Here is a 21528-nt window from a genome sequence, read left to right on the forward strand (position 1 = left end):
GAAACAGTATGCGTATGATCGCAAGGCAGCTTGTTGCAGAAGAGCAGCGCGATTAACTTGTTTTACGTTTTCTAGAGTCCCGATTAGAGTGTGTCTCGCAATCAGTGGGAAAGGATACGACCAAACGATCGCATTCCTGGATTGCAAAAGGACTTTTACGCATGGCTTGAACGTCGAAGGATTATTAAATCAAGAAACAAGCAAACAAGAAATTAAAATATACCAATGGATGTTGACACAATGAGTCAAATTGTAGATGAAAGAGCGAATGATAACGAGGACATTTTTTTTTTAAATTAGCCTCGGATTTAACAAAAATTTATATTGAATTAACATTGTTTAATAAAAAATTTATTGCTTTAGTTGACACTGGATCAACTTTAAGTATTTTAAAGAAATGCAGTTTTGAAAAATTTAACTTACCCACATTATCAAAAGAAAAAACAACTTTAAGAACAATAAATGGAATGGTCAGTAAGCCAAATACAATGGTAATTACACCAAGTCCTGCGGAGTTTAATGCCCCACAAAGTAGTAGAATGAAATGGGTAATGCTGGATTTTGAAAAACCATTTGATATGATTTTGGGCATGGATTGGATTAGCAAAAATGTTCAAACATTTGATATTTCAAATTTACAATTGAAATTGAGCAATGACTTAATCCTTCCATTTCTTACAAAAACATGAGGTGTATAGAGCAGGTGACAAGTGCTGTAAGAATTATAAGGCGTCACAACATATTCAACCTCAAGTCAGCAAAATCAATGGTAAATGGGACATTTACCTTTATTGAATACAACATAGATGGAGACAACAAGACCTATTTCGGGTTGGAGATGTCATCAGCTTTAGCTCTGAAAGAAGCTGGCTTACACGTGGGGCCTACCACAGAGTATCTGACGACTGACCTTCGGGGAGCACAGAGGGCTATAACTATGAGAACTGTGTATAAAGTTAGAGATTTATGTGCAATTTCAAATTCTTGTGTGATGAACAAGCTAAGATATACAATTAAAAATGAGGATGGAAGATTTGACTTAAACATTTTCCTTGCATACACTATTAGGCTTGAGGGCTTAATGTATGCAGTGGGAGATTATCTCCTCTTACCTGACTCCCAAGTTTCTGTTCAGTCTATGACTATAGATTTGGATGAACCTCCACCACAGGGAGAGACCGAGGTAGATAGACGAAGAAGAGAAGCAGTAGCAAAGGAAATCTTTATTAGCAATCTCTATGGAACTTCAGATGAGCCTGCTCGCAACCAGCCAGAATACTCTGAAGAGGATTTATCTTTCATAGCTGTTGCATTAATACTAAGTATGTCAAAAAATTATTTCAGCACAGAGCAAGTGTCATTGTACTTGGAAGCCAGATGTAAGGCATTTGCTAATCAAATGAAGTATGAGTTTTTAACCTATGCTCAGGTTTCTCCATTCATTATTTTAGATGACTTCAAAAGTTTGAATGAAAGATTAGAGTTTTATCCAGTTTTAAAATCTACATTATATCGATATATCTTGGGATCTAAAGAGCCATGGGCCCAGTATGTCTCGGTGATATTAAAAGATGCTCAACTCAGTGCTTTCAATTTTATTCATGTTATGCTTACAAAATTGAAACCAAAGAAAGTGTTTTTAATTGGGAAGGTATCTGATCAAATCAAAAAGTATATTAAAGTTCACAACGCATGTTTAACCAAGTATGGAGAGGATTTATTACCGTATGCAAAACTGATTGATCCAACAAATAATGAAATGGCAAATTCAAATTGGCAAGAGCTTGCTGCTTTAGCAGTTTATGCAGTTTATCTTGATTCTCGTAGTGAGTCTCTTAAGAGGTTCATCAGTAAAGTTAAAGTAGGATATGAGTTTAAGAGAGCGATGGCAATTGAGATATCTGATCAATATTGTTCGTCATATCAGTTTAAATTGGTACCTCCTAGCACTGAGATGTATGACTTTATAGGCATATCTCGATCCTTCAGCATTGATGCAGAAAATGCTTTCACTGCTGAAAATCAGGATATATTGGCTTGTATGGCTACATTTGACAACATGGTTCAAATGGAAGAACGCAGACGGAACCAGTTACAACAGGTGTAGAGGACAAACAAGGCAATATCATTGTGATTAAATTTTATAAAAAGCCGCAAAAACACATTAGTTAAAATTCAAACTTAGTGTTACTTAAACATTGTAATATTTTGATAAATCTAACCAACACTTAATAAATAATGTCACTTGAACTTAGAGGAAAAGCTCTTCGAATGCTCTTACAACCTTCTCTAACAGAAGATGATAAAGAAGCAATTCATTTTTGGAAGATGGTGTATGATGTATTATCACTCATGCAAAAACATTACAAAGGACAAGACACTATTAACATATCAAAAAGTGTTAATTTTTCACCAACAGATACTGAATCTTTTGTTACTTCATTTGTTGTTGTTGATCTTATTGTTCAAACCTTATTAATTAACAATATTTTTCTTAAAAACTCTTTCGGAGTTAGTGGAGTCACCATAGATATTTCTTCATCGAAGGGCAAAGATCTTGAACAGCTATTCACAAAAATATTTGTCTTGAACCCTGAGCAGGTAAATATATTAAAAGGAGTGTGGGATGCGCAAGCCAGTTCCATCCAGTTGCCCATTTTGAAGAAAAAAGGTGAAACATATTGCAAAAAAATTGGTCTACTTGATATATTGAACCACAGAGGACCTGTTCGGTATTTAAGCTATGTTAATCGATTATCAAAAATAGAAACAATAACATGTCAAGATTAAGTTATTAACATAGCTCACTTTCTTTGATATCTCTGTTAACTTACATTGTACATTGTACATACATAAGTCATGTTATTAACATATTAACATTGTCATTTTTATTTATACATTGTACATAACTCGTGCGCCGAGTCAGCAAATTATATTTCTCACAACATACGGCCGCGCATGGCAACCTAACACCTTAATTCAAGGACATGGTTAGTGACGGCAATTAACACTTATGCTACGGAATTACTCCAGACGCACAGTCAGCTAGATTCTATTAGACATGCTTGTGAAATGCACACATACAGCACCTGTGGGAAGATACCGACTTCAACATTCTCACACAGCGGGCTGTCAACAAGTTACGCAAGAGGCGCGTCGCGGCTTGTTGTCTGGCTATAAAGGGGAGCAGTTGCGGCAGACCCGGCAGTCGAGTTCGGGACGGATTAGCGTTAACAATAAATTAGTCTTAGTTCTAATTGTGAATTAATTACATTAAAATATACTTGAAGAATACTATTTGAACTTGTGTTGTTTAGTGTTGTTGGTTGGGCGAGTTGGCCCAACAAATTAATTTTTTTTATAACCAAGGACTATAGTCCTTTAACTTATATATATATTTTTTTTTCATTTATTTGTTTTACAGATTTAATTTAAGATGTCTAGAAAACTTTTAACACGTGATGACATTACTGCAGAGCTCGAAAAATCGAGTGTAAACGAAGTTACAGGATTTTCAGATGATTCATTTGTTGATTTGACTTTGAGCCAGATTCTGAAAGTTCTGATTCAGAATCTGATTACGAAGATTTCGACGATAGTGATGAAGATATAGCAATGGACTTGGGTGAAGATCCTGACGAAGAAGTTCCTCTTGCTAACTTGATAAATAGTCGAACATAGGAGCCTGTTGGTGGCGATCGATTGACGTTTGTTGAGTCTCCAATGTGTACAGGCGTGAATCCTGATGTTGCTGCCGCTCTAACTGGAAAAAGTCGTACAGATTTTTTCAACTATTTTATATCCGAAGACATGATAAATCTGTTTGTTACAGAAACTAACAGGTTTACTGCGCAACATATTATTGCAGCCGAAAACTCCTCCAATAGCTCGCAGAGAAAAAGGCTAGCAAAATGGGTAGATACCGATCCTTCAGAAATGCGTAAATTTCTCGGAATTATTATTTGGATGGGCCTACTTGAAGTACCACAACAAAGGGATTATTGGTCCAGGAACATACTGTATAAAAATCAAATTCCTACAATTATGAGCAGAAACAGATTTGAACATTTATTGACCATGGTTCATACTTCTGATAACGAAAGTAAAGCAAATCTGAATGATCGTCTTCGCAAAATATCTGACGTTCTAATATGCTCCAGTCCAAGTTCAAAGAGTGACATCTATAACATTCGAGAATGCAAATATAAGTTGTGTAAAGGAAAAGGCTGCTATGGAAATGGGCTATTGGTCTCAGCGGGATGACAGCTTCCAAGACGCATGGAAAACATTATGCTTAACCTTCGATAACGAATATTTGTGTCATGCGGCACACGTTACTGCAATCTACGATTTACCGGTTTGGCCAAGCGTCACTCATGAACTTATCAGAAATATGCTTGATGTCACTCGAAACAGTATGCGTATGATCGCAAGGCAGCTTGTTGCAGAAGAGCAGCGCGATTAACTTGTTTTACGTTTTCTAGAGTCCCGATTAGAGTGTGTCTCGCAATCAGTGGGAAAGGATACGACCAAACGATCGCATTCCTGGATTGCAAAAGGACTTTTACGCATGGCTTGAACGTCGAAGGATTATTAAATCAAGAAACTAACCAGTACCTACTAATGTAAAACGTGTATTCGTGCCACCGTTGGGTCAACGTGCAAGGTCAAATCCGACACTACCCTTTAATTTCCAGCCTTGTCTTAACTGCACAGATAATCACGCCTTTCACCAATGCCCGTCTATTGCTAGCATGAGTCGTGAAGACAAAATTAAAATAATTTTCGAGCTCGGGCTTTGCCAAAATTGTCTACGAAGGGCACATACAGCTCGGAACTGTCTGTCGAGCCGTTGTCCTAGATGTGGAAGGACACCGCATAACAGTATTATCCAAATTAACAACAGTTGTTTCAAGGGTTGAGGCATCACAGGTATCTACGCTGACTACAACAGAAGACTCTGATGTTAGCGTGAAGCAATAGCAATCAATGTTTGAATGTGGAGTAGATTTCGGAATATCTACAATATCTGCAGAACCTACACCATCTAAAATTTTAACATTACATATCAGCCAAGACGCAACTAATTCTACAAATACAAACTTATTAGCTACGGCTCAGGTTGGTAATATCGAGCGATTTGCGATACTAGAGCTCAAATCAATCTAATAAGTAAGGATATTGTCACGCGTCATCAAATTTTTACAAAACGAACAGAGGTTAATCTTTCTTCTGCTATGGGAGCAGAACCTCATATTTGCGACAAATCAATTACAGGATATCTGATGTCTCATCGTGTGGGGATGAAGTCCAGATTCACATTACGTGCTTGGTGGTTCAATTGGTGCTGGAATCAACGCTCTTACCCCAAAGACGTTTACAGATACAAGACTTACCGAATGATATTAAAAAGCGTTTAGCTGATCGATCCTTTGATCAGCCGGCATCAGTTAAAATGTTATTAGGGGTGGGTGTATGGGCGAAGCTGATGCTAGAGAGCGTTCAGAGACTAGGGGAGGGGCTTGTAGCGCAAGATATAAAGCTAGGTTGGTTGCTTTTTGGTGAAGTAGAATATTGTGGCAGCTAGCATCGCCAAAGGGGGAGATGATTGTGAGCATGATTGTCATATTGATCACTTACTACGAAGATTCTTTGAGGTAGAGAACCTACCGGCCGATTACTCAACTTGGACCGCTGCACAACAAGCTTGTGAAACATATTTTAGGGAAACGTATTCCTTTGATCTGCAAGAGGGACGGAATGTTCTGCATATCCTTCTTCAGTCTCAGTGGAATCGTATTGGGTCTAATCGGGATGTGGCGCTGCAACTATTTCTTCGATTGCAACAAGGGTTTAGGAGGGATCCGGATGCCCATAAGAAATACCAAGCGTTCGTAAATGAGTATATAAATAAATGTTTTGGCTGTGTTTACCGACAGATCCACCAATAGGGCAGTCTTATTATATTCCCCACCATGCAGTTACAAAAAAGTTTCGAGTGGTCTTCGACGCATATTGCTTGACCGACACTGCAGTTTCCCTCAACGATAAACAAATGATTGGGCCGAAATTGCAACGAGGTCTATCAGATGACCTATTTTTGGGATTTCGTTTCAACGCATATCGAGTTACAGCAGATATCAAATAGATGTTTCCGCAAATGAAGATAGCGTCCCACCAATGGGATCTGCAAAGTATATTTTGGAGAAATGAGGAAGGGCAAGTTCGGAATATTGCCTAACTCGCGTAACATTTGGCATGGCATCAGCACCATTTTGTGCAGTACGTACAATGCAACAGTGTGCCAGAGACAACACTGAAAAGTGGCCACTGGGAGCCAAAGCGGTACTAAATAGTTTTTATATGGACGACTGTTTAGCTGGCGTAGACACAAGGGAAAACTGGTTCTATTATGTCAGCAAATGCAGAAGCTTTTGGCGGCAGGCGGATTTGAACTAACAAAATGGCGATCGAATGCATGCTATGTAAACTCCCATTTCTACACTCTGGCGTGGATTACCCAGGACCCATACATGTGCGACCAGATCGTCGCCGAGGTCATTTTGTTATAAATGGTTATAGTGCATTATTTGTATGCATGGTATCCAAGGCAGTGCATCTGGAGTTCGTATCGGACTTATCGACCAATGCTTTCATAATGGCCTTTATCTGCTTCACTTCTCGCTATGGGCATTGTCAGCATATCTGGAGCGACAATGGAACTTATTTTGTTTGAGTCGAATGTTAAAGACCTGGCAAAATTCAAGATATTTTCGAACAACTATTAATCCGTCAAACTGAATGGCATTTGATCACTCCTGCTGCACCGCATCAAGGCGGTATTTGGGCGGCTGCAGTTAAAGCAGCCAAACATCATCTACGTCGAGTTTTGGGATCACGCTTATTAACCGTCGAAACTATGCAAACATTGCTAGCAGAAATTGGTGCCGTTCTCAACTCACGACCACTTTGCGCTCTAAGTACCGACCCTAAGGATTTAAGTCCATTAAAAGCTGGTCATTTGCTGATCGGAGAACCTTTGCTTCCAGTTCTTGGGGAACAAATTCCTATGGAATGGCCGGAGAATCGTCTCAACAATTGGCAGGCAAGACAGCGCATCAGACAAAGGTTCTGGAAGCTTTGGAGCGATAGCTATTTGCACGAACTTCAACAACGTCGAAAATGGTGAGAAATTCGACAAAACCTGAAGATTGGTGATATGGTAGATATAAAGAATTAGGTTAGGCCACCTACCTAATGGAAAATGGAACGACTGACCGAACTGCTTCCAGGTAGTGAAGGACTGGTTAGGAACGTAACCGTTCGGACCGGTAACAATTGCATAAACCGTTACAAAAACTTTGCGTATTACCAGTGGAATCTGTTGAGCCTCGAATTGATCCGGAGGATATTTGAGCGAGTAAAGAGAGTAGTACTCATTTAGCTGTCTAGCGATATCAAACGTTGTTGTGATTTAAATATAAATACATATAAGCTGCCATGCGCCAGTTGCCCTTATTGCAACGTTCCCACGTATGGCCAATACACGTGCCCTGAGTCAGCAAATTATATTTCTCACAACATGCGGCCACGCACGGCAACCTAATGCTGGCTGGCAACAGCACAAAAAATGCTGCTGGTAACCAAAGCAACGGGTGGTTACCATAGCAATCGGCGCGAGCGGCGGTTGTCGTGCTCACACGTACTTGTTGTCGGCTTCGCGTTGATGAAAATCAAAATTTTCAGATTTTTTCGCTTGACAGCTGGTCTATTTGATCGTGGCCAACGTGATTGACAAGCATTAGTGTGTTAGTTTTGTGAGAACGTGAAATGAGCAAGTTCGCGGAAAAAAAGATTTTACGTTGCGGTTTATTGAAACCTACGAATGCTTACCAGCATTGTGGAATGTAAAGTGTGAAGCATATTCCAACCGTGATGAAAAAAATAAACAATATGATATTCTGCTCGAATTGTATAAAAAAAGATACGCCAATGCAACAAAAGAAGCCGTAAAAAAAATCAACGTTTTCGAGTACTAATTTTCGCCGCGAAAAGCAAAGACTGGCTGAATCCACTAGAAGCGGAGCTGGCTCCGACGATTCGCTCGAGTAAAATTTGTATTACTTTAATGAACTGCAATTTTTAAGCGATGTGGAAACTCCATGCTCATCAAAGAGCACATGACAGGGCAAGGTAGGTAAAGTGTTTGTATATAAATTTGTGCATGTTGTAAACGATACGTACAGCCAAAAAAATGCCGACGGTAATTCGTTATTCATCTTTTGGTAGTTTTTTTTTTTTTGTTATATGAGGTACATAACTAATCTTTTCCATTTGCCTGGTGTAATTTGCTATAATTCGCGTTTATGTTGTGCAACTAAGTTATAAAAATAATTAATAAGTGGGTTCGGTGCTTTCCCTGCAAAATGTGTCACGAATTGTACCTTGACACATATTTTTCATAGAAATTTTTTCAGAATGTAGCATAAGTATAATTTAGTAGTATAAGTATTTACTTTTAGTAGTATAAGTGCTCATTCAGTACTATTAGTTGTCAACGACAACCCTATTAGTATAAAAGCACTACAAATCATTCCATAACATATGTTAGTTATGATACACAAAAGCACTACAATATGTTCCACAATATATGTTAGTTACATATTACATATATACACAACATTTAAAATTAGAATACACAAGCTCTTAATAGCAATGTAAAAGCTCAGCACCTGTTGCTATAAAAGAAGCGATCTCAAGTGGACATCTTTCCCAGTCGTAGGCCATTCAGGCAGGGTTTTAGACGATATATTTCAAATAAAAGTCTGTATAAAAAATTTAAATTGGAAAGAATTGATCAATTTATGGTGAAAAATGCTTTAAAGTGCGTAAATAAGTTAAAAAATTGCAAGAATAAATTGATTTATCAATATTTGTTGAAAGAAAACTCCATAACATTCCCATTTGAGGGACGATTTATGTCACCAATTCACTTAAAAATATTATATGAAAAGAATGTTCTGTTTAGAGATAAGAAATTACTATTCTATCACAGAAGAATAAATTCATTGAACCTCGCAAACTCTGTATATAATATCAATCAAAATGATTTTCAACCTAAATAAAAAATGTTTAAAACCTCATTAGATCTAAGTCTTTTGTAAATATATTTCTGTTCTATCCTTTCTTCTTAGCTTTAAGTTAGTTTTAAGATATAAATAAACATAAAATGAAAATCCAGTTTTTTAACTTTTTCTGGATAAATACAAATTTAATTAATATTCAAAGAATATTTCAAAACAATGTTGTTATCAAACCTTATATTTAGCTATGAGCACTCTTACTTACTTACTTACTTAATTGGCGCTTAACCGTCTAAACGGTTATGGCCGTCCAACAAGGCGCGCCAGTCGCTCCTTCGCTCCGCCAACCGACGCCAATTGGTCACACCCAGAGCACTCTTAGATAAGTATTAATACGTTAAGAAACACATGTATAGAATATAAGCTATCAACAAATGTATTTAATGAAATTAATGATGAATAAAAAATGTTTGACAAAAAAAAAATGTTTGGACATCTTTCACTTTGCGATTTTCGTCCACTTGAGAGGTAAGCTAAAATACTAACATATGTGCAATATTAGTTGAACAGTGATAAACTGGTTGCTAATATTGTTCATTATAAATAATTAATATTAACGGTGCTTAGTTGAACAGTGATAAACTGGTCGCTAACATTGTTAAATATAAATTAATAATATTAACAATATCTAGCTAATAACATTTTTAACACGTACTATAACCCTACTTTTGTAATCCTTTCTATTTAAGGTTTTTTGTGTATTATACTACACTGACCTTACACTCCCACAGCCACATCTAAATAAAAATTCATTGTGAACCAAGTTCCTCCACTTTTATTTGGAATAAATAACTTTTATAAGAATAATTATGTTAAAGAAAAATTGGTCAAAAATGCAAAAATTACAACTATACAAATACTTTTTTCCGTCAGTGTATGTACATCTGCGGTCAAAGTAATAGTAGTGAAATGAAATTGGTTATCATTCGAGGAAAAAAGAAATTGCGTCTTGGACTATTTTCATTTAAAATATAGTGAATTCTATAATGGAAACCACATTCTTGTTTTTATACCATTTTGCAAGTCTGATGATGACTTCAGAATGAAGTCGAAATATCCACCATAATCAATGATTAGAATTACAGTATACAAAATTGTAGTTTTTATTTGAATTGCGGTTCAGCTCAACAAAACTGAACAAAATATACTTAACAAAAGAGCTATTATCTTCTTATTAAAATGATCAAATGAAATTTTAGTTTTTACCAAGCCTTTTGTGAGTAAATAATGATAGATCCCACCAAATGAGGAGTTCGCTTCTTTTAATCTCACTTGAGTATTAAACAAAGAAATCGGATGGGAGATAGTTAAGAAAAATTACATTACGGATTTCTTTATGGATCAAACACTGAATCAAGGAATAAAACAGGAACACTTGGATCGATTTTAAGTTTAATGACATGCTTTAGGCCGAGGATGAATGAAGTTAGAATTGGAACTAAGAAAATAACTTTAAACAAAACAAAAGAGATAATTTCCGACATACCAATAGACTAATCCAATTATGTGCAAGACATTCTGTTCTAACAGCAGGTTGTACATTCACTCCCACGTTACAGTCTAGCATGAAACAGTCATTAGGCCCAATGACTATAGCAATCAATTTGTCAATGCAAACCAACAAGACTTACCAAGCTCCATGGAAACATACTTTTGTAAACGTATTTAAATTAATTCCTGGGTGCGCACAAATTGCTGAAGTAATTGCGGGTACTAAACTTCAGAATTCAACTATAATGGGTCATTTGCTGATATATCATTATGGGGAGCTTCAAATAGAGCTTGTTTTCCCGTTTCGTTTTATTTGTGTGTTTCAGCTAAAAATAAAGATGATGTTGAATTTTTCGATAGTGAAGTATTTCCAAACACCAAAATACCAGAAGATGGAAGAGATGTTAGCATATAAAGAATTGACCACTCAGGTTTGGGTGCTTATCTCTTTTGGGCTTATAGCGCAACAATAGAGTACAAGATTAGAGGAGGAAAAACCATGACAGAGCAAACAGCATCTGAATTGGTTTTCCATTCAGTGTGGGGCACTCAGAAAGAAGATTTAGGGCTTTTAGAATGGATGACTGGCCATCATTTTCTTACAAGACATCAAATTGGGCATCAATTCAAAGAAAAGTCTAAATCAAATAATAATGTAACTGTCAAATTATACACATTCAACAGAATTTGCAAATTATCAAGTTCCACTACAACAAAATTCGTAACTGGGGGAAGAGGGCAAATTAGTAGGGCACCAGTGTTTAATGGAAAATGTTCGCAGAGAGTTCAATTAGATGGGGAATTATTTAAAACAATGTCAGATGGTAAGAAGAAATGAATCAAATTACCCAAGATATTCCAAGATTGATTTCCTAATTACAAAAAGTTAAGGATTCTATAGCAAAAAAAAATTAAAAGAATGAAATGGATACATTCAGTTCGGAAATACAGAATTTTATAAACAAAATATAACTTCAGCTACATTTATACCCTGTAACTAGTACACAAGCATTGTAAGAATTCACGTTAAATACAGTTTCGAATAAAGTTATATTTTTATCTACAAGGACTTGTTAAAGCATAACCACTTTTTCTTATAAAATAAAAAAAAATAATGAAAGAATATTCGAAAGATTAAGGAGTACGCAATTTTGTGTACTGATATAAATCGTAGAAACTCACTCGTCAGTGGTTAGCGAACGACGAACTCGTGGAGCTTTACGCAATCGTCGAATTCCCGAACGACGAACTCATGGAGCTATACGCAATCGTCGAATTAACTAATGACAAGCTTAAGGAGCTTTACGTAATCCTCGAACGACGAACTCATGGAGCTATACGCAATCGTCGAATTAACTAATGACAACCTTAAGGAGCTTTATGCAATCATCGAATAAACGAATGAAAAACTAAAGGAGCTTTATGGATTCGTCGAATTAACGAACGACGAACTCATGGAGCTATACGCAATCGTCGAATTAACTAATGACAACCTTAAGGAGCTTTATGCAATCGTCGAATAATAAACGAATGAAAAACTAAAGCTTTATGGATTCTTCGAATTCCCGAACGACGAACTCATGGAGCTATACGCAATCGTCGAATTAACTAATGACAAGCTTAAGGAGCTTTACGTAATCCTCGAACGACGAACTCATGGAGCTATACGCAATCGTCGAATTAACTAATGACAAGCTTAAGGAGCTTTATGCAATCGTCGAATAAACGAATGAAAAACTAAAGGAGCTTTATGGATTCATCGAATTCCCGAACGACGAACTCATGGAGCTATACGCAATCGCCGAATTAACTAATGACAACCTTTAGGAGCTTTATGCAATCGTCGAATAAACGAATGAAAAACTAAAGGAGTTTTATGGATTCGTCGAATTAACGAACGACGAACTCAAGGAGCTATACGCAATCGTCGAATTAACTAATGACAACCTTAAGGAGCTTTATGCAATCGTCGAATAAACGAATGAAAAACTAAAGAAGCTTTATGGATTCGTCGAATTAACGAACGACGAACTCATGGAGCTATACGCAATCGTCGAATTAACTAATGACAACCTTAAGGAGCTTTATGCAATCGTCGAATAATAAACGAATGAAAAACTAAAGCTTTATGGATTCTTCGAATTCCCGAACGACGAACTCATGGAGCTATACGCAATCGTCGAATTAAATAATGACAAGCTTAAGGAGCTTTACGTAATCCTCGAACGACGAACTCATGGAGCTATACACAATCGTCGAATTAACTAATGACAAGCTTAAGGAGCTTTATGCAATCGTCGAATAAACGAATGAAAAACTAAAGGAGCTTTATGGATTCATCGAATTCCCGAACGACGAACTCATGGAGCTATACGCAATCGTCGAATTAACTAATGACAACCTTTAGGAGCTTTATGCAATCCTCGAATAAACGAATGAAAAACTAAAGGAGCTTTATGGAGTCGTCGAATTAACGAACGACGAACTCATGGAGCTTTACGCAATCGTCGAATTAACTCATGATGTCAAATCAACGAATAACGAACTTATGGACCTTTAAGTAATCGTCGCATTATCAAATTAAAAACTTATAAGGCTTTATGGATTCGTCTAATTAACGAATGACAAACTCAACGAGCTATACGCAATCGTCCAATTAACGAATATTAATGCAGTTGGGTAATCTGCCAAGACATGTTCTATAAAACGAAAATGAAAAGGTAAGATTGTGGTAAGTTTATACTCAAAAGTTATGGGGTAGTAAGGATGCAAACGGCAAGCTTTCAGTCTGACGGAATATTTACACTGTTTATAAACATATAGGAGTTAGGATATTAATAAAGAACTGATTCTGACGTTTTTTTTAGCTTATTAAAACTGGCAACTCCCCATCACAGTTGTCATGTTATGATCCATTTGGGAGAGTCACCTTTGGAACGCACCTAGCGCCTAGTGATAGCAAACAAAAAGGTGCCATGGAAATTTTGAACGAAATGAACACTCGATGCTGCCACCACCATTGCGTGCAACGCCGCGCGTAACCACCATCAATAGCGCCAAGCAAGCGCGCAACAACCACCGGACGTACCACCACCACCAGCTTTAGCAACAACAACCAGCGGGCCCGCCTCATATAGGCCTGCTGCAACATCAACCTTAGCAACAACAACCAGCAGGGCCGCCTCATATAGGCCTGCTGCAACATCAACTTTGGTAACAACAACCAGCAGGGCCGCCTCGTATAGGCGTGCTGCAACATCAACTTGATAACAACACCAGCAGGGCCGACAAGCATAGGCCTGCTGCAACAGTACCGGTAACGACAACTTACTAGCAACGACAACAGGAACCACATATAATGGGTGAGTCCGTTCCAATACACACATTTAGAGAGAAAATAAGTACATACGTGCTTATATACTTGCACTAGGTATAGTTATATATGTGTAGGGGCATACACGTACTTATAAATACATAAGCAATAACAAATACATACCTGCATATATACCATCACAGTTGTCAGTAAAACATTATACAACTATAACGCATATATGATTCGACTACTGAACGGTAACTATAAAGTAAGAAATCGAATGACAAGAATGTTTGCTGGATATCCAGCTAAAGCCGTTTGTGAAGAGGGTGATAACTTCCATAACGTCATTATTCATCCTGTTATCTCAACTCCACTCGATCAGTGGTATACCGTAATATTGCCGAAAAAGAATACTAATAATCTAATAAATGAAACAATTAACACTCGTTAATGTAATTTATTATTATTTTGTCTATGATCAAGAAAAACTAAGTTAGTACCCTGTACATTGGTTAATTCAGCAAATAGATACATACAGTACACAACAACGATTAATTGTGTTACGGTTGATTAAAGCAAACACAACAAATGTTTTAGCTTTAAAATGTACCGCCTTTCGGAAAAGGACCAAGCTTAACCCTTTACTTAAATAAAAGTATTTATGGCATAGTGTAGATCCTTGGTGCGAAAGAAAGAATTTAGAGCAATTAAAAAATCTCTTGTCTATAAGTTATTTTTTTAAACTAACGTTAGTTTGTCTCACCAAATTATTCTTTTAAATACCACGTTATTTTCCAAAATTCCTTTGCATACTTGAATGAAATAGGATAACCAAAAAAAATTGTCGAAATGACTGCAACTATGTTGCAGTCCAAGGCAAACTGACAGTCAAATAGATTACATTTTTACTTCCCAAGTTTTATGTACTTAGGATAAGTGATAGATTTTGAATTTTTGAAAAGGCAGTTGTTGCCCTGCCGAAGTCTCGACTAGTTCATGTGTCGAGATATCAATGAGTGAATAAAATTAATAAAAATTAAAATGAGTATTTGAATAAAAACTTGGTAACCAAAATATTTGTAATTTAATACGATCGTGAACGTCAGTACCCTGCGCAGCGTTTATCGGCGTTATTACCGATAGACGTTACTCAGGTCCAAAACGTTTAGAAGAATATCGATTTTCATATACGATAATTCAGCAAATATATACATACAGTTCACAACGATTGTTATGGAGATTTTTATTAGACAAATAAGCTAGAGGTAAAATAACTTTTGCAGGTTTCCATTTTCAGTCATCAGAAATGCAACTAGCTGAAGCCGTCGTGCTGACCACCAGCAAAAAATATCAAACGCCCAGTGTGCGCAGTTGAACCAGAACGGGCTCATCTGTGTACTACATGCAAAAAGCCAGTTCATCTTCTAATAGAGTGCTGATTTCCTTACGGAGAAGGATACGGACAGAAGTGTGTATGCAAAGATTGCTACAAAAGTGGTAGTGCTGATATGGTAATAAATACCGGGGATAAAGAAAATTGGGTTGGAAGGAACAAGTAGTAAAGACAGCTTGAACTTGGACAAAACACTCAGATCTTCCGGGTACAAACCCAAAGGAAGAGAAGGAACCCAAATCATCGGGTCAAACGACCGAAGAACCAACTGATAACAAGATCGATTCTAAAATGTCAGGGAAGAACAAGAAACGCGATGCCCAGCGGCTGAAAGCCAAGAGGGAGAGTGAGGGCAATAAGGAGAAGCAACAAAACAAGGAAGCGTTATTCGAGCGTATGTTCTTCGGATTCAATAATGCATTAGAAACACTACAAAACTTACGCACAACATTAAATCCGAAAACCGTCATGCTGCCTATTACCACTCTGTTGGATTTTATTCGCGAGCATTAGTTGAGAAGTTCCAGAGGTTGGAGATCTATAAACAGCATACTCCGTACTATACATTCGTGAATGCCATCTATAGGATTTCACCACATCAACTGAAGCTCAAGTTAATCGGCGCAATGGAAGTGCAAAATGTAAACAATTCCCAACTTGACCAATTTGAATCATTAAGGATGTTACCTACAGCTGTGTCAATCAATGCGAGCAGGATTTGCCCCGCTGGCAAATTAAATTTGAGAAATTGGAATCGTGAAACAGCCCGTGATCAGTAAAATGGGAACAGTCCCGATCTGAACGCACATTATAGTATCACCCAGTTAACATATTACATTACGTCTGGCACTTAAAAATGCAAGATGCAACCATGTATCAACTACTAATACACTTGGAATCACTACAAATGAAGGAGTCGAATGACGTGGAGAATTCTGAATGGCTTTATATCCCGTTATTCGACTCCATCATGCAATTTGTAACTAAACAACAAGTGCATAGCGACGGGGCTGAGTTTTTCAGTTTCAATCGAGCCGGCAATTAAATAAGAATATAAAATAAAAGCGTTAAAACTAAAGTGTTAAAAACTAAAAGTTTTAATACTAAATTTTAGAAGTAAACATACAAAAAGTGTTAAGAATTATAAATAGTTTATAAATAAAAGATTTTCTAAATACTATTACAAAAAATAGTTTACTAAAAGAAATAAAAGAAGGAAATTAAAAAGGTGCTCGCGTGTTGTGTGTGCTCGCAAAACTTTTCTATGTTTCCTAAAATGGAAACATTATAACATCGGCATTTTTTGTTTTTTTAATTATTTAAGCATTGACTGTAGACTGGCCAAACTGAAAAAAACAAGCGTCAAAAGGTTCTAAATGCATCAATAACCAACACTATTCTATAAAGCTCAACAATCACCAAAACGATTCCACAAAAACTCAGCGACACATCACGAAGCACCGGCAACACCACCAGGTAAGAGTTTGTAAATCTATATATATAATCTCAGCAGTTAGTTACTCAGATTTTTTTTTAATTTTAAGGCCTTTTATGGTATGTAAAAATTCAAGCTAAGGTTATCGAATTTATTTATTTATTTTAATTACATTTTTCTACTAAAAAGGCCTTTGTGCAGTTCTAAAAAAAAACAAAGCTGTAAATTATAGGCTTTAACGTGGTCTAAACGTTCAAGATGGTCGTATTTCGACCACGTGCAACACTAGTTTTGTTAATTACACTATTGTAATATGTCTGAAATGTATACATTCTCAAACATTTCTACACTCATGGTTTTCGTCACATGTCATACCGCCATAAACTCAATTTATTGTTCTTTTAAACAAAGCAAACTCGACTAATATGCTGAATTTGAAGTATTCGACCCAGAGGGGTTTTTGATTGTAAAATGTTAAATTTTTGGTACTAGAATTATAAAAGCGAAGGTTGTCGCATGCTCGTATTCGTTAGAACAAACTGATAAAAATCCGCAGCAATTTCGAATCCATCAATATATCAATGAATCTTGGAAATTATTACCAGTCACATGACAAACGGGGAAACGTGCGGCTTTTTAACAAAACACACCATATATGGAAAGTACGTGAAAAACTTTTCGACGGATACTAATGGTTGATTTTCCCTTCTATATATGTACATTAGGGCGGGTCAAAATGTATAAAAAAAACGTCTATGGGTCATACTGAGTAATATTGTCCATGGGACCATAGGCCTCAAATGAATTTCGAACCTCCCTAATTTTGTTATAAAATTTTATATTCGAATCGAATTTGACATTTATTTTCATGTATTTTGTTTGTGGGAGCCGCTATAGGGCGCTTTCCTACTATTTTTCGCATTTTATCCCTTCTTTTTGGGGAAAAGCGACGAATTTGTTGCAAAAATCGACGATTATTTTACTTCTCTTCATTGTGTTCGTTACAACTCTTAAATCGGATCATGACGAAACGATAAATGTGCAGAGGCTATTATATGTATGCTTGACAAATCAAAAAATTATGAAAACCGTAATTTATGTAAATATGATGTCACTTCATTCAGTTATCTTAATTTTAAAATCGGTCTATTTCATGAAAAAAACTAAAGTTTTAAAATAAATAAATTACAATTAATTTGATTCAATATCTGCATTTCATAACATTTAGTCAACTATGGATCCAGAGCCTACATCGCAAGCCGCAACAACATCAACAAGTGCCGAAAGTGAAAGCAGTTTGCGACATATACCCACTCATGATGTTGCTGCCCTTGGTGTGTCTTGTGAGCTGAGTGTCCTGAGTCTGCCAACTAATTCAGGATATCTTACGATATTATTTTTTCTTGGCCGAACGTGCTCAAATCCAAAGTAAAATGTTTTCGTATAGAAAATTTACTTCCCACGTGACAGCAGAATTGAAATAAATTTGGGGTAAACTTAATGTTCCATTTGTACCCAAACGGAGTATTGTTCGAAAATTGGATGCTTTGCTCCGCAAATATCAAACCCAAGATAAATACAAAGGAAGCATTAACTCAGCATTCACAGCGTTCGTACAATCTACAAAAAAATTATTTTATATTGGACGATGTCAATGCGACTTGAAACCAGCTCAATGCTCATGTGTATTGATTCCAGAACACTTAAAAAAGAGTTCATGCTGGATCAATATAATGAGAGAAAATTTAAGATACCGGAATACGTGACGGAAGTTGAAGAGCAAGTACCAAGGTCTACAATAATAGCAACAAGTAAAGACTCGTGATGATACATACGTACCAGAGGAAGTTATGGATATTGGTGATGAACCTAGTTCAGTGAGCGCTTCACTGAGACGTGGACATATACTCCCCAAAACAATGCTACGAACTTTGCTATGATGTGTAATAGATTTGGTGTGTCTGATAGAATTGCATCAGCATTAGCCACATCTCTTATGGCAGGCATTGGGACCACAGATGATCTTGGCAATCCTGTCATCATGGATAAATCTAAAGTTCGCAGAGAAAAAGTCAAATGCAGACAAGAAGTTCTTCGTAAACGGTATGATGCTTCCAATTTAATAGTATTTTCATTCGACGGCAGAAAAAACGATTCTTTAACGAGAGAAAAAATTAATTAGAAGTTTCATCCAAGAATGGTAAAAGAACCTCATCTAGCTGTTTTAAAGGAACCACATTCTGAATTGATCTGATACACACAAGTTGAAAATGAAAATGCTGAACACAAAGTCATCAAATTGAGCGAAATTTCCATCAATAAAGGAATTTCTCTGGATGCATTAATTGGCATATGCTGTGATGGTGAGCCAACAAATGTAATATACTATACATTTCTACACTCATGGTTTACGTCACATACCACACCGCCATAAACTCAATTTATTGTTATTTTAAACAAAGCAAACTCAACTAATATGCTGACTTTGAAGTATTCGACCCAGTGTAGCATTATACGTCACACACTGTATTGTATCATTATATGCCACACCTACTGTAACATACTTGCGGCTTTACGCATAACAAATTCAAATATATTTTAGTAATAATCATATTACAATTATTGAACTAACCCAGACGGCACGGAATGCCGAATACGTGCAACGTCTTTCAATTACGAATATTTCACCAGAGGGGTTTTTGATTGTAAAATGTTAAATTTTTGGTACTACAATTATAAAAGCGAAGGTTGTCGCATGCTCAAATTCGTTAGAACAAACTGATAAAAATCCACAGCAATTTCGAATCCATCAATATATCAATGAATCTTGGAAATTATTACCAGTCACATGACAAAGGGGAAAACGTGCGGTTCTTTTAACAAAACAGACCACACATGGAAAGTACATGAAAAACTTTCCAACGGATACTAACGGTTGATTATCCCTTCTATATATGTACATGGAAACGCTGAGAATGTTGGGCAGTATTTTTACAATGCAAAAAATCGAATTTCAATCAACTAGAAATTTAGATTCCGTGAGTGATTCCACATTTGTCACTGCTCTTAAAATCATATAAAGCTCACAGTAATATCGAATAGATATGTAAATAACTGAGCGTAGGCCACAAATTATTTATTGGAGTCCTCGTAGACGCCTCCAGAAATAACTTGTTGTATAGTTAATAAATGCATGTCTAATGCATGTCACGCAATAGAGAACGTCAAAAAACACCTGACAACAGTAATCAAAAGTATTTCCGTCTATTTCGATCAGATTGAAGAAGCGCACATTGATGAAGTAGTACCAAAAGCAACGATATTGACTGAGAAGAAGGAGTTGCCTAGAGTATCAACCCGTAATCCATTCGAATCTACAATACTTTTTAAAGACGACTTCTCATACAGGTTAACCAAAAAACCAAGCTGGTTGACAAGACCCCAACGACCGCACAAACTACCAGTAAGCAGGGTAGAATGGTCACCCGCAATATGAGTAAAGGTAGGAAACAAAGCAGGGTGAGCCTGGGTGCCTCCTTCAGCGCCATGCGTATACGCGAATACAGTTCTGACACAGACGAATCATCATTTACCTCGTTGCCATAGACTGAGCAACAAAAACAGCAGTCATCAGTTCGGGCGATGATAGTACAGTGTCAGAAAAATTGTTCGCGCATAGATCATAAACGGAAAACTGGAACAATACATACGTACCCAAGTACCCATCTGAATGGTTCAAAAGACATCCAGGGACCAAGCCTGAATGCTCCCTCCTTTTCTTAAAAACTGGCACAACAATACAGTCTCTTCGCAATCATGTATTTAACGCACTAAAAGCGGGAAGATGCAACTCTTTATCTTTATCAAGAACTATCGAGCATTAAAGTTTCTCTGGAGAATGATTGGAAGTCATTCGGAACTGCTATTGGGAAAGCCAATGATGAAATCACTCCGTTCACTTTGTTGACGATTAAAGCCATGGAGAAAGGGAACTAGAAGACCTTCAAGACGATGTATACTGGATGCTGGTGTCGATAACATCAATATATCGGATATCGAAATCATCCTATACGGATTATCGTACTTCATTGTCGACCGCTTTATCTCAACAGTCTGAAATTAGACGACCAGAAGGATCACTTGAGTACGACGCGACAACGTATGGGACTTGGCGGAATGATATGAATTATTGCAAAATAATTGCTTCAATCGACATGTTTTACACCAAATTCCCTCACGAGAAATACAATCTAATAAGATTCGGAGCCATAAGCGCAAGATATCGAGATTGTGCCGCCCTCTCTGCCATGTTTAATCTTAACGAGACTATGGGCAAGACACCGAATTCCCAAGTGTCACTGTGGATCGCCAGTCCCACTATTGCTGATAAATTTATTAGTTGTCAAAACGGAAGAAGAAATGGATGACGCATACTCATATTTACCTTATATGATGGACATGGACTTAACACTAAAATCACCATATTCATCCATAGTGAACCGTAACCTGTACTTCTTCTGTAATACCGCAGCAATATTAATGGGCAACATTCGAGCAAGAAACGCAGTTTATCACGAGCTTAGTGATGAATCTTCGGTAATTGTGAATAGCCTGATGGTTGGGTACATATTCGCAAAAAGATCAAATAACAGGCTAACGGGCTTCGCCCATGTTTAAGCCATTGTCAATGGCCTGCGTTTGCCACGTGCCCACCACCACTTGGGGTGGTGGAGGTGGTTGTGTTATTGTG

General features: G+C 36.9%; 1 protein-coding gene across 5 annotated transcripts in view; it reads right to left on the reverse strand.

The window, feature by feature from the left end:
• Positions 1-21528, reverse strand: part of GramD1B (GRAM domain containing 1B) — a 344163-nt gene that overhangs the window by 44515 nt on the left and 278120 nt on the right. The window contains exon 11 of one of the 5 annotated variants that reach the window (XM_067767480.1): positions 8799-8825. The exons of 3 other annotated variants lie outside the window; for them this stretch is intronic. In XM_067767480.1, the coding sequence (XP_067623581.1) occupies positions 8814-8825 (12 nt within the window). In that variant the 3' untranslated portion in view covers positions 8799-8813. Of the gene's footprint in view, positions 1-8798; positions 8826-14270; positions 14372-21528 lie in introns of those variants that run through there. One more of the 5 variants, XM_067767475.1, reaches the window with a different exon arrangement.

The sequence above is a fragment of the Eurosta solidaginis genome, chromosome 2, assembly GCF_040869045.1.
Source record: "Eurosta solidaginis isolate ZX-2024a chromosome 2, ASM4086904v1, whole genome shotgun sequence".
In the NCBI taxonomy this organism is placed as follows: Eukaryota; Metazoa; Arthropoda; class Insecta; order Diptera; family Tephritidae; genus Eurosta; species Eurosta solidaginis.